General features: G+C 38.0%; 1 protein-coding gene across 2 annotated transcripts in view; it reads left to right on the forward strand.

The window, feature by feature from the left end:
• Positions 1–691, forward strand: part of adamts12.L (ADAM metallopeptidase with thrombospondin type 1 motif 12 L homeolog) — a 352,590-nt gene extending 351,899 nt beyond the window's left edge. For both annotated transcript variants that reach the window (XM_018266523.2, XM_018266519.2), the window contains one exon: positions 68–691. In XM_018266523.2, the coding sequence (XP_018122012.1) occupies positions 68–186 (119 nt within the window). In that variant the 3' untranslated portion in view covers positions 187–691. The remainder of the gene's footprint in view (positions 1–67) is intronic.
• The last annotated feature ends 12,114 nt before the right edge of the window (positions 692–12,805 follow it).

A 12,805-nucleotide genomic window follows, 5' to 3' on the forward strand; every position in this document is an offset into this window, starting at 1 on the left:
AAAATGAAGATGATCCATTTATCATGTATAAAACATTCATAATCATTCTGTTGTGTTTAATTCACAGACCCTCCATGCAAAAGGGACAAGATGTCGGTTAACTTCTGCCGAACTGTGAAATCTATTGGTAGATGCTCGGTGAAGAGTATCCGAACTCAGTGCTGCTTTACATGCGCTCAGCTCTGAACGTTCCTTAAAGAGGAATAAAACTGAATTGTAATGGCACCTTGGAAACGAAAGTTGTGTAAAATTGGCTCTGGGCTAATTTCATGTAGACTTGTTTTTTTTAAGTGATATTCTGCCCAGATTTCAAATGGAGATTAAAAATTTGGTGCTGTTTCTAATTGGGGGTTCATTCCAAGCAATAAAAAAAAAACCACAAAAATTATTCCGTGTATCACGGTCCACGGGTGAAAAACTGAGCCGCAATGCAAATAATTTTAAACTAAAAAAAAAAAAATGAATTTACATTTTAAGCATGGAGCTGATTTAAGTTCTCTTGAGTATTGGTATTTTATATATTTTATTATTCTATTAAAACTGAAGGCTGCTTGGCACAAATTCCACTGACTCATTATTACAAATATTTTGTGCTTTTTTTAAAATTTTTATTTTTACCAACGATCAAATGTGTTTTTGAAAATTGTAAATATTATTTCGGTATCAATAAAAATTCACTGAAGAACCTGAACAGGATTTCGTATTCCTATGAAAAGGTTTGTGCAATCTTTTATTCATACACTGTATGTGGTAGGCCTTTTTCTTCTGTTCAAAAAGAAGCGATATCACTATGTACCCAGACTTTTTATAAAGAACTGATGTCACAATGTTCATTCTATTTAAATAATGTCCTTGTTTCCTTTCTTTTTGATTGTATTTTTCAGATAAGGATTAATTATGTATATTACTAGTGAGACTAGTTAGGGGCGATTTATCAAAGGTCGAGTTGTGTTTTCCTGAAAAATTTTAGTTTTTCTAGGGTTTTCAGTCAATAACTTATTAGTAATAGATTGTTCTCACAAACCTTGATTATGGCCTAGTATAAATATGTGGGAATGTCGCGGGACAAATAATCATTTATACCGAGCACCAGATCTTTTCGATGATCCAGTTATGTGTATACAAATTGTAACATACACCCCAGCAGACAAGCATCCATCTGTCAGCTTCAAGGAACTGTCAAATTGCTTGGGGCGATTTCCATTGGCTGACTTAAAGGAGAACTAAACCCTAAAAATGAATGTGGTTAAAATTGCCATATTTTATATACTGAACTTATTGCACCAGTCTAAAGTTTCAGCTTGTCAATAGCAGCAATGATCCAGGACGTTGCGCTCCCCTATTAGTTAAAGGAGAACGAAATAGTGATGGGCGAATTTATTCGCAAGGCGCGAATTTGCGGCGAATTTGCGCGATTCGCCGCCAGCGAATAAATTCCCGAAATGCCTGCGACAATTCGCGGCAAAAATTCACCGGCGTCAAAAAAAAAATTTCCGGAAAAAACGTTTCGTGAAATTCGCAAATTTTTCGGCAAAGCGAAACGGAGCAAATTCGTCCATCACTAGAACTAAACCCTAAAAATTAACATGGCTAAAAATGCCATGTTTTATGTACTGAACTTATTGCACCAGCTTAAAGTTTTAGCTTGTCAATAGCAGCAATGATCCAGGACTTCAAACTTGTCACAGGGGGTCACCATCTTGGAAAGTGTCTGTGACACTCACATGCTCAGTGGGCTCTGATTGGCTGTTGAGAAGCTAAGCTTAGGGCTCGTCACTAATTATCCAGCAGAAAATGAGGTTGGTCTGTAATATAAGCTGATGCTACAGGTTTGCTGATTATTAAATTCTGATACTAATTGCACTGGTTTCTGTGCTGCCATGTAGTAATTATCTGTATTAATTACCAATCAGCCTTATATTGTGACATTTCTGTTCTATGGGGCACATTTACTAAGCTTGAGTGAAGGATTCGAAATAAAAAAACGTTGAATTTAGAAGGGTTTTTTTTTGGGTACTTCAACCATCGAATAGGCTACTACGACCTTCGACTAAGACTTTGATTCAAACTAAAAATCGTTTGACTATTCGACCATTTGATAGTCTCTTTAAAAAAAACTTTGACTACATACTTCGGTAGTTTAAACCTACCGAGGTACAATGTTAGCCTATGGGGACCTTCCCCATTACTTTTCTAAGGTTTTTTTGATCGAAGGAAAAACCTTCAATCAATCGATTAAAAAACGATTACGCAATTTTCCTTCGATCGTAGAATTTGCGCTAAATCCTAAGAATTTGATATTCGAATTCGTAGGATTTTACATTGAGGGTCGAATTCGAGGGTTTATTAACCCTCGATATTCAAACCTTAGTAAATGTGCCCCCATGTGTACTGTATATTGTGAGTGGGTCCCTAAGCTCAGTAAGTGACAGCAGCACAGAGCATGTGCAGTGAATTAGCAGAAAAGAAGATGGGGAGCTACTGGGGCATCTTTGGAGACATAGATCTTTACTGCTAAAGGGCTGTGGTTGCCTTGGGCTGGTAAAGAAACACAAAACATCATGTACAACATTTCTAGCTACTTCTTTAGTTAAACTTTTGTTCCCCTTTAACTACTCTGCAGTTCTAGTGTCATAAAGATGGTGCTTTTGGTACATCACAGAGTTGCCCCTGTTACTTAAATAAATGGGAAAAAATTAACAAGAAGCTGGATCCACAAGGTTCAATTACAGGCATGGCATCTATTATCCAGAAAGCTCTGAATTACAGAAACACCATCTCCCATAGATTCCCTTTTTATCCAAATGTTTTAAAATTGTTCTCTGTAATAATAAAACAGTAGCTTGTACTTGATCCCAACTAAAATATAATTAATCCTTATTGGAGGCAAAACCAGCTTATTGGGTTTATTTAGGGGCAAATTTATCAAAGGTCAAGGTGAATTTTCAAATTTAAAAAATTTGAATTTAGAGCTATTTTTGTGTACTTCTACTAGGGAATAGTCCAAATTCGTATCAAATTTGCAAAAAATTCGAAAATACAAATATATACATTTATCATGTAGGGTCAAGGTGAATTTTCGAATGAAAAAAAGTTCAGATTTGAGCTATTTTTGGTGCACTTTGACTAGGGAATAGTCCAAATTCGATTTGAATTTGAAAAGAATTAGAAAATTCGAATATCGAAATGTATCATGTACTGTCTCTTTAAAAATGCGACTTCAACCATTCGCCATCTAAAACCTGCCGAATTGCTGTTTTAGCCTATGGGGTACCTCCTAGAACCTATTTGGAGGCAATTGTTGGACTTTGAAAAATCAAAGGGTTTTTTGCGATATTCCTTCGATTCATATGATTTGAATTCAGGCCGAATACACACCTATTCGATCGAAAACGGACCTATTAGAACAAAAAAAAAAACTTCGACTTAATTTCGGTTGGTCTTTTGGAATTCGAAATTTCGACGTTTTTTCAGTTCGAAATTTGACCCGTGATAAATATACCCCTTAATGTTTACATGATTTGTTAGTAGTCTTAAGATATGGAGATCCAAATTATGGAAAGATCTGTTAAGCGGAAAATCCCAGGTCCTGAGCATTCTGGATAACAGGTTCCATGAGCCAAGACAAACTATTAAAAGCATCTAAAATGAAGGAATCGTTTCATTAAAATGACAGGCAACAAGCAATCTGACTTGATGCTCTGGGGAAAAGACAATAAAGGTAAAATGGAACTTCCACTTAGAGCTCACGCCAAAGCGCACTTAGCTGTTCAACCCGTGTCATTTGTGATCAGCAAACATATCGTGAGAAAGAATTAGGGTCATATGTCCCCTGGGTCGTTCCAGGTCAATAACAGAATCCGTCTTGTTTTGGAACACAGAGCTAAATATAGCAAACCCAATTGCAGAGTGGAAAGGGTTTACATTGCTCTTATAAATCATCCTTGCAAAGTAAACACTGATTCCATTTTATTATCATTTGAATTAATGGAATGGAGTCTGATGTTGCTTTAAATTCTGACAGTAGAATATGTGTACACACACACGCACATACATACACACACACGCACATACATACACATACACACACACACGCACATACATACACACACACACGCACGCACATACATACACACGCACATACATACACACACACACGCACATACATACACACACACGCACATACACACACACGCACGCACATACATACACACACGCACATACACACACACACGCACATACACACACACGCACATACATACACACACGCACATACATACACACGCACATACACACACACACACACATACATACACACACACGCACATACATACATACATACACACACACACACACACGCACATACATACACACACACGCACATACACACACACACACATACATACACACACACACACGCACATACATACACACACGCACATACACACACACACATACATACACACACACACACACACGCACGCACATACAAACATACACGCACACGCACGCACATACATACACACACACGCACATACATACACACGCACATACATACACACACGCACATACATACACGCACACACACGCACATACGCACACACGCACATACATACACGCACACACACGCACATACGCACACACGCACATACATACACACACACACGCACATACACACACACACACGCACATACATACACACACACACACGCACTTACATACACACACGCGCGCGTTTATACAGAATCTATTTCTGTGATCCCATACGTACAAACTCTGGGTTTATAGGTTGGGAGGACACTGTATTTGCTCTAATTTATCCATCTTTAAATTCAGATATTTGCCGCAATTTGAATTTTTTTTTGCTCTAAAACTCATGAATGGGAACTGTGCTTTAAAAAAAGGTTTATATTTTTTATTCCTAATTTATTAAACAGAAAAACATCACTATCTAAAAGCTGTCATGGTCATGTAGAAGTCGATGGGATGTGTCCTTTTGCAATTGTAACTCTTTCTTCCATTCAAGATTTTAGATGTTTTTTTTGTTTGGATTTGCACAAGGTTTTTGTATTAGAATTCAGATCGGTTCCTCGTTTTTTTTTTTTCATGTTTTTTATATTAGGCTGTTTTAATTTGCCTTAGTAGTTTTAGAGAAAATTCATTTTGTTGTTGTTTTTAAAACAACAGGCTCTTGATAAATGCTTTGTTTAATTTTCCTAAAAAATCCTTGTTGTATTTATACACACAAACATATACACACATATATAGCTGAATATTGACTAGAACACAGTTATAGGGGACCTGTCGCCACACATAAAAAGCTGTATAATAAAAGTTCTTTTAAAATGAAACATGAAATCCTAATTTCTTTTTTAGTAAGACGTCCATACTTGTGCAACATTTTGGGGCACATTTACTAAGGGTCGAATATCGAGGGTTAATAAACCCTCAAATTCCTCGAGGTAAAATCCTACAAATTTGAATATCGAATTCGTAGGATTCACCCCAAATCCTTTGATTGAACGATTGAAGGAAAAATCGATGAACGATGAAATCCATCAATCAAAGGATTTTCCTTTGATCAAAAAAACCTTAGAAAAGTAACGGGGAAGGTCCCCATAGGCTAACATTGTACCTCGGTAGGTTTAAAGTGGCGAAGTATGTAGTTTTTTTTAAAGAGACAGCACTTTGACGATCGAATGGTCGAATAGTCAAACGATTTTTAGTTCGAATGGTTCGAATCGAAGTCGTAGTCGAAGGTCGTAGTAGCCTATTCGATGGTCTAAGTACCCAAAAAAATACTTCGAAATTTGAAGTTTTTTTACTTTGAATCCTTCACTCGAGCTTAGTAAATGTGCCCCTAATGTCACCGTGTGTTAAGTTGCGTGTATCACTCATTTAAATTAAAAGGTGGATAATGTTTTTATTTGGGCAGCCATGAACATTCACAGTTTTTTGGACATTATGAATGGCCACACTCTATTGTCTGGTCATTAACTTTGGAGTATTTAACAAGGGGAAGAAGGAATCACTTGGCTTTCCGATTTCAAAATCTTTCTAAAATTTTTCACCGTTACGCAAATTTTGCGGGAAATTGGCCCATCGCTACTTGCGGAAGCAGCACACCCACCTGTTTGCCTGGATGAGCAGTTATGCACAGAGTAATACCTGAAGTTTGTCCCTAACACTACTCCTGGAGTTATGATCATGTATTCTCTAGTGCAGTGACCCCCAACCAGTAGCTCGTGAGTAACATGTTGCTCTCCAACCCCTTGGATGTTGCTCCCAGTGGCCTCAAAGCAGGTGATTATTTTTGAATTCCAGGCAAGTTTTAGTTGCATAAAAACCAGGTGTACTGCCAAACAGAGTCTCCTGTAGGCTGCCAGTCCACATATGAGATACCAAATAGCCAATCACAGCCCTTATTTGGCACCACCCAAGAACTTGTTTCATGCTTGTGTTGCTCCCCAACTCTTTTTACATCTGAATGTTGCTCACGGGTGAAAAAGGTTGGGGACCCCTGTAGTGTATAGGGGGATGCACCATGGTCTCTGCTTCTACAAACAACCCATTGCTTTTGTAAGCCCATTGGAAATCTGCAATGCAATGGTGTCTCCTGCTGCTTTCAGCCAGTGTGTATAGAAGTGACCCTGCCTTGCACAAATAAAGTGAACAGGGACTCATTTTCAACAAAAGTTCAACCAGCAAAATGCAATTATTGCTAGAAATAGGCAATACATCAAATGACTCATTAAAGGGCATGTAAAGGCAAAAAAATAAAATCCCATTTTTACTTTCTTTAATGAAAAAGAAACCTATCTCCAATATACTTTAATTAAAAAATGTGAACCGTTTTTATAAGAAACCTGACTGTATGCAGTGAAATTCTCCCTTCATTTACTGCTGTGGATTGGAATTGTTAGACGGTCCCTAACTGCTGAGCAGGGAAACAATCATACGTATGAACAGCAGGGGGAGCCCCCGCCTTACTTCCCAGCCATGCAGAACTCAAGCAGCTTTGTTTATGACGATCCCTAAGCAGCCCAGACCACACTGAACATGTGCACAGTCTTAGTCTTGCAAAGATGTATAACAAAGTTACAAGATGGTGACCCCCTGTAGCCAACTTTGAAAGCATAAATCATTTGTTTGATTAGGCTTGTGGTGCAGTAAGTTCATGTTTATATTTAGTATACAAAATACAGCATTTCTAGCCTTATTCTATTTTAGACTTTACATGCCCTTTAAATGGAATGTCTGAGTTTATAAAATGCTCAAAAGTAAATAAATGTGCGCATTCCTGCCCAGTACATTTATTATAGATGGTTTCAATAAAATGCCTGATCTAATGAGTCTTGTACAGCCATTGGCGACCATGTGTGATCTACTGAGACTATGGATTGTGGCTTGAGGAAGGAATTACTTTTCGGAAGCTTTGGCAAGTCCCACATTCATTCCCAAGGCTTACATGTTCCCTGGTAAACCTGATAGACTGAAGCAAATTAGCTGGACTGCATAATGATGTGATCAAAACAGAAATATTATTAATTATTATTAACATGTATTTATAGCACCAACATATTTTGCAGCACTGAAGATAGAATTGATTCGTTCAAGAGCTAAAGATTTACATGCTATATTCTGCAGTATCAAAAGGGCACTTTGCCTGAAAGAATGTAGAGGAACATGGGGGCAAATTCACTAAAGCGCGAAGTGGCACTGGCTAACGCTGGTGTAAATTCGCTAGTGAAGTGGACCTACTCTAGCGCTACTTCTCACCCTTACGCCAGGCGAAGTTGCCAACTGAGACCAGGCGAAGAGTAGATAGGGTTTGCTTCAAAAAAAGTTGAAATTTTTTCTAAGTCCCAAAAAAACGCTAGGCTGAAAAAGATCGTAGATTTTTTTGGGGGTACCCTCCTTCCCCCCTACATTTCCTAACATAAGGCACCTAAACTATACAGTGGGCACATGTATAGGGCAAAATAACAACTTTATTTTATGAAGCTTTCCCAGGCTTGTGTAGTGTAATGTATTTGCTGCTACATATACGTCCATTGTACTTTAACTTGGCGCCGTATGCAAATTAGGCATCGCTGCTTGACGAATTAACGCTAGCGCAACTTCGCTACCTTTCAACCTCTCTGAGCGCAACTTCGCATTAGCGCTGGCGAAACTAAGCATGACGAAGTGCGGCGGAGTGTGGTGAAGCTGTCGCCGGCGCAACTTCGGATCTTAGTGAATTTGCCCCATGGAGTGTATAAATGTTTCATCATCTTTAATAACACATTTTTGTGGCTGGATTATGAGATTTCATATAACACCATACATAAGTAACAACATTTTGAAGTCTTTTCATAAAGAGATTTATTTTAATCTGCACAGACTGGAACTTAGAAAGATTTCCGAAGCTTTGCACTCCATCTGTAAATAAGACCCACGCAGGTCAAGTAAAAGTTGTCACCATTTGTCTTCTTGCAGAGATCAAGTCAAAATAACAGAAGGAAAAACCAGAGTCAATAAAACAAAGACTATAAATGAGCTCAAAGATACGTCGAACTTTAAATCAAGAAATAATTGGAAAACATTACCTTGATCTATCCAACAGTTCAGCTTGGCCATGCTAGTGCGTGGGTGCTCCACGATATCGGACTGACCAGTTTAAGTAAAAAAACAGTTGGACTGGTGATTGTTTTCCCATATTAGTTCCAGTCTAACAGAGAATAAGAGTGAATCTTCATATTATAAGTTCTTTTTCTATATATTTTTCATTAGAACTGCTTGAGTGTCCATATCATGAACAACAGGTCCTTTGTCCAGATTTGCTGATATCATAAACTCCAGACATTTATAAGGGGCAGATTTATCAAAGGTCGAAGTGAAAATTTGAATTAAAAAAATTCAAATTTCAAGCTAATTTTTGAATTAGCTTTGATTCGAATTTGAAAAAAACTTGAAAATTCAAATATCGAAATTTCTTTAAAAATTCGAATTAGATCCTTCACCATCTAAAACCTGCCGAATTGCTGTTTTAGCCTATGGGGACCTCCTAGAACCTATTTGGAGTCGATTGGTGGACTTATCAAAGTTTTTTTAAAAAGAAAAACTTCAATTCGAATTCGATCGAATGCGCTATTAGTTAGATTCGTACGATTTGAATACAGACTATTCACCCGAAGAAAAAAAAACTTCCACAAAAAAATATAGGTTGGTCTTTTTTTTATTCGAATTTCGAAGTTATGGGAGTTCAAAAAACTTTGAAATTCGACCCTTGATAAATCTGCCCCTTAAACAATGTCCATTGTCAATCAAACTGTCTTGAAAACATTTTGTAATGTGTTAATCATTGTTGCCACTTACTCATATTTCTATAGTACAATGTCAGGGTAGTTTGCACGTTTAGACTAACAAATAAGGTTATCAAGAGAACAGGCTCTCTGGATCAATTCGGGTGAAATGTAGGAGTAGGGTGTGAGCCTACCACCTAATATGTGCACATGCCCCAGACCTTCAACACAGGGGAGAAAACAATCAAAGTTGCAGCCTGACACTTATCCAAATCCCAACAAGTAGAAGAACCAATGGCAATTCTTCTACAGGTATTGGACCTGTTATCCAGAATGCTCGGGACCTGGGTTCCATAATTTGGGTCTTCATGCCTTAAGTCTACTAGAAATTAATTTAAACATTAAATAAACCGAATAGGCTGGTTTTGCTTCCAATAAGGATTAATTATATCTTAGTTGGGATCAAGTACAAGCTACTATTTTATTATTACAGAGAAAAAAGAAACCATTTTTAAAAATTTGGATTATTTGGATAAAATGGAGTCTATGGGAGACCTGGATATTGGGTTTCTGGATAAGGGATCCTATACCTGTAGTATACAAATCTAGTTTATTGTTACATCTTAAAGAATCATATTTAATAGCCGTATGCGTTTTGTGCCACCTAAGACTCTTGCCTAATCATGCCTATGATTAAGTGCCCTTAGGTGGCACAAAATGCATAAGTCTTTTAAATATGATTGTTTAAGACGTAGCAATAAACTAGATTTGTATACTACAAGAATTGCCATTGGTTCTTCTACTTGTTGGGATCCATATTAGTGCCAGCGTGCACTTTTTGCTTTGATCGAAGGGACAGGCAATGTAGGCAGGACAGGCTGCTCATCTCATGTTTATTGCATGACATGTTTCAAACTTACATGGTGCTTTGTCAAGTAAATGTAATACTTAAAGGAGAACTAAACCCTAAAAATGAATGTGGCTAAAAATGTCATATTTTATATAGTGAACTTATTGCACGAGGCTAAAGTTTCAGCTTGTCAATAGCAGCAATGATCCAGGACTTCAAACTTGTCACAGGGGGTCACCATCTTGGAAAGTGTCTGTGACACTCACATGCTCAGTGGGCTCTGAGCAGCTGTTGAGAAGCTATTTACTCCCTGCTGCATATCAAATAGTCTCTCCTCTATGCAGCAAATTACACCTGCATGTATATACAATTATATTCTAACCCCGACACAGGGACCAATTGGTACATACACTTCCATTTTGTTAATTGTATTTAAAATCTTATCTGATTAATTTGTATAAGGGTCAGCCCTCCATTTTTAAGTGTATTACATCCACCAGTTCTCCTACAATGCATATAAACTAGGACTAGATGTTAAGAGCAAGGTAAACAATACTCTATGGTTCCGTTTGGTCCTTCCAGTATTGCTCATCTGCAGGGACAATGGTTTGGAGTGTTTCTCAGTATTACTCACTTTTAAGGCAAGTGGTACAGTCATGATGACCTGGAAATAAGATGAACGCTTAGTTACAATTATAGAGCTTTTCTTGAAGCTTGAGAAACAATATTTTCCCTCTATTCAAAGACATATTTATAATGTTCTCTTCTTGAATCTGATATTAGTTGAAAATGCTCTTTAAAATGTTGAAGTATAAGCAGCTGAGTCTAAGAATATGTGAGACATCAATAAAATGTTTTTAGTCAGTCTAGAGATCAGGAGACATGATGTCACTGGTGTCACAAGGTTTGGTCAGGGTGTCATTTGGCACTTTCTGTAACGAGCAAAACGTTAAGTTCTGATGAGAGGTACCAGGTGGAATTTTGGCACAATTGGCATGTTTTTCCCCAAAATGCAGTTTTCTTTTTTCATAATTCAAGCAGCATTCAGAGGTTGCAAAGGGACAATGAGCTTGATAGAATTGCATTTGGTGCAATTGTGTCTGATTCGCCAAAATGAAATGGATACTGTCATGGGAAAAAAACATTTTTCAAAGTGCACCAGTTAATAGTGCTGCTCCAGCAGACTTCTGCACTGAAATCCGTTTTTAAAAAGATCAAATTGATTTTTTTTATATTTAATTTTGAAATCTGACATGGGGCTAGACATGTTGTCACTTTCCCAGTTGCCCCCAGTCATGTGACTTGTGCTCTGATAAACTTCAGTCATTCTTTACTGCTGTACTAGAAGTTGGAGTGATATCACCCCCTCCCCCAGCAGGCCATCAGCAGAACAATGGCAACCAGAGAACAGCTGCCTGGTAGAGCTAAGAACAACACTCAATAGTAAAATCCAGGTCCCACTGTGACACATTCAGTTACACTGAGTAGGAGAAACAACAGCCTGCCAGAAAGCATCCTATAGTGCTGGCTCTTTCTGAAAGCACATGACCAGGCAAAATGAGCTGAGATGGCTGCCTACACATCAATAAAAAAAAAACGAAAAAAAAATTACACTTGTTGGATTAGGGATGAAATTTTATATGGTAGAGTGAATTATTTGCAGTGTAAACTGTGTAATTAGGAATATAAACTACATCATTAAAATCATGACAGAATCTGTTCTGCGCGTGCATGTCTACTTGATTTTTGAAGTCCGTCATCATTTCCGGTGTTCAGCGAGTGGCGTCCCTATTCTTTAGGAGCAAGTGTGCTCCTGGGAACAAGGAAACCCTGTAGAAACTGCTTGACCCGGAGGTGGCGGGAGCTCTAGGATTCTCATGTGTCAGTAGGTGAAGCAGTACTCAACGGAAGGCAAAGAAGGACTAAGCAGTGCCGAGCACAACTAAAAAGAAGTATAATGCATTTTAGGGATGTATCAAAGCCTGGATTAGGTTTGGAATTCAGCTGAATCCAAGCTATTTTTATCAGCATTCAGATTCATCTAAATCCAAAAACCCGGCTGACCTGAATCCAAAGTCTATATAACTGAAAAAATGGGAGTCCACGCATCGGGTATTTCCACCCATGCGCCAGCTTTTCCAGGGAAGTAGAAGGGTTGGGACTCTGTACCTGGATTCAGGGATTCGCCTGAATCCTGAAAAGCAGATTTTTGACACAAATGCCTTTACATGCAACTGGATGCAGGGAAATTGCGGAGAACACAATTGCGCTTATTGACGTAAACAAACCCTCATAAATCTGAGCCAAAATTATATATATCCGTCTGCCTCAACCACAATTATGTTTAAGAAAATAGAGCTATGGTGCTCCTTGATGCAAAACATAGAAATGTCTGGTTGTTGCGGTGCAGTAAATTCTATTCCGTGGGGGAAAGGAATACCAATATTTCTTTCTGGGTCACACGGCTACTTCTATTTATGTATCAGAACAAAGAAGATGCCTAAAGAAAAAAAGCAGACCCTCTCAGATAAAAAAGTTGCTGCTCTAGAATCGACATATCTATCACTCCTCTATTCCCAGGCCTCCTCATTCGTCATGCAGCTGATTCTAATGCGCATCTCCAAAACAAAACTAGTTCCAAATTGTCTTTCTTTTGTATTTTTACCTATAA

The sequence above is a fragment of the Xenopus laevis genome, chromosome 1L (assembly GCF_017654675.1).
Source record: "Xenopus laevis strain J_2021 chromosome 1L, Xenopus_laevis_v10.1, whole genome shotgun sequence".
NCBI lineage: Eukaryota > Metazoa > Chordata > Amphibia > Anura > Pipidae > Xenopus > Xenopus laevis.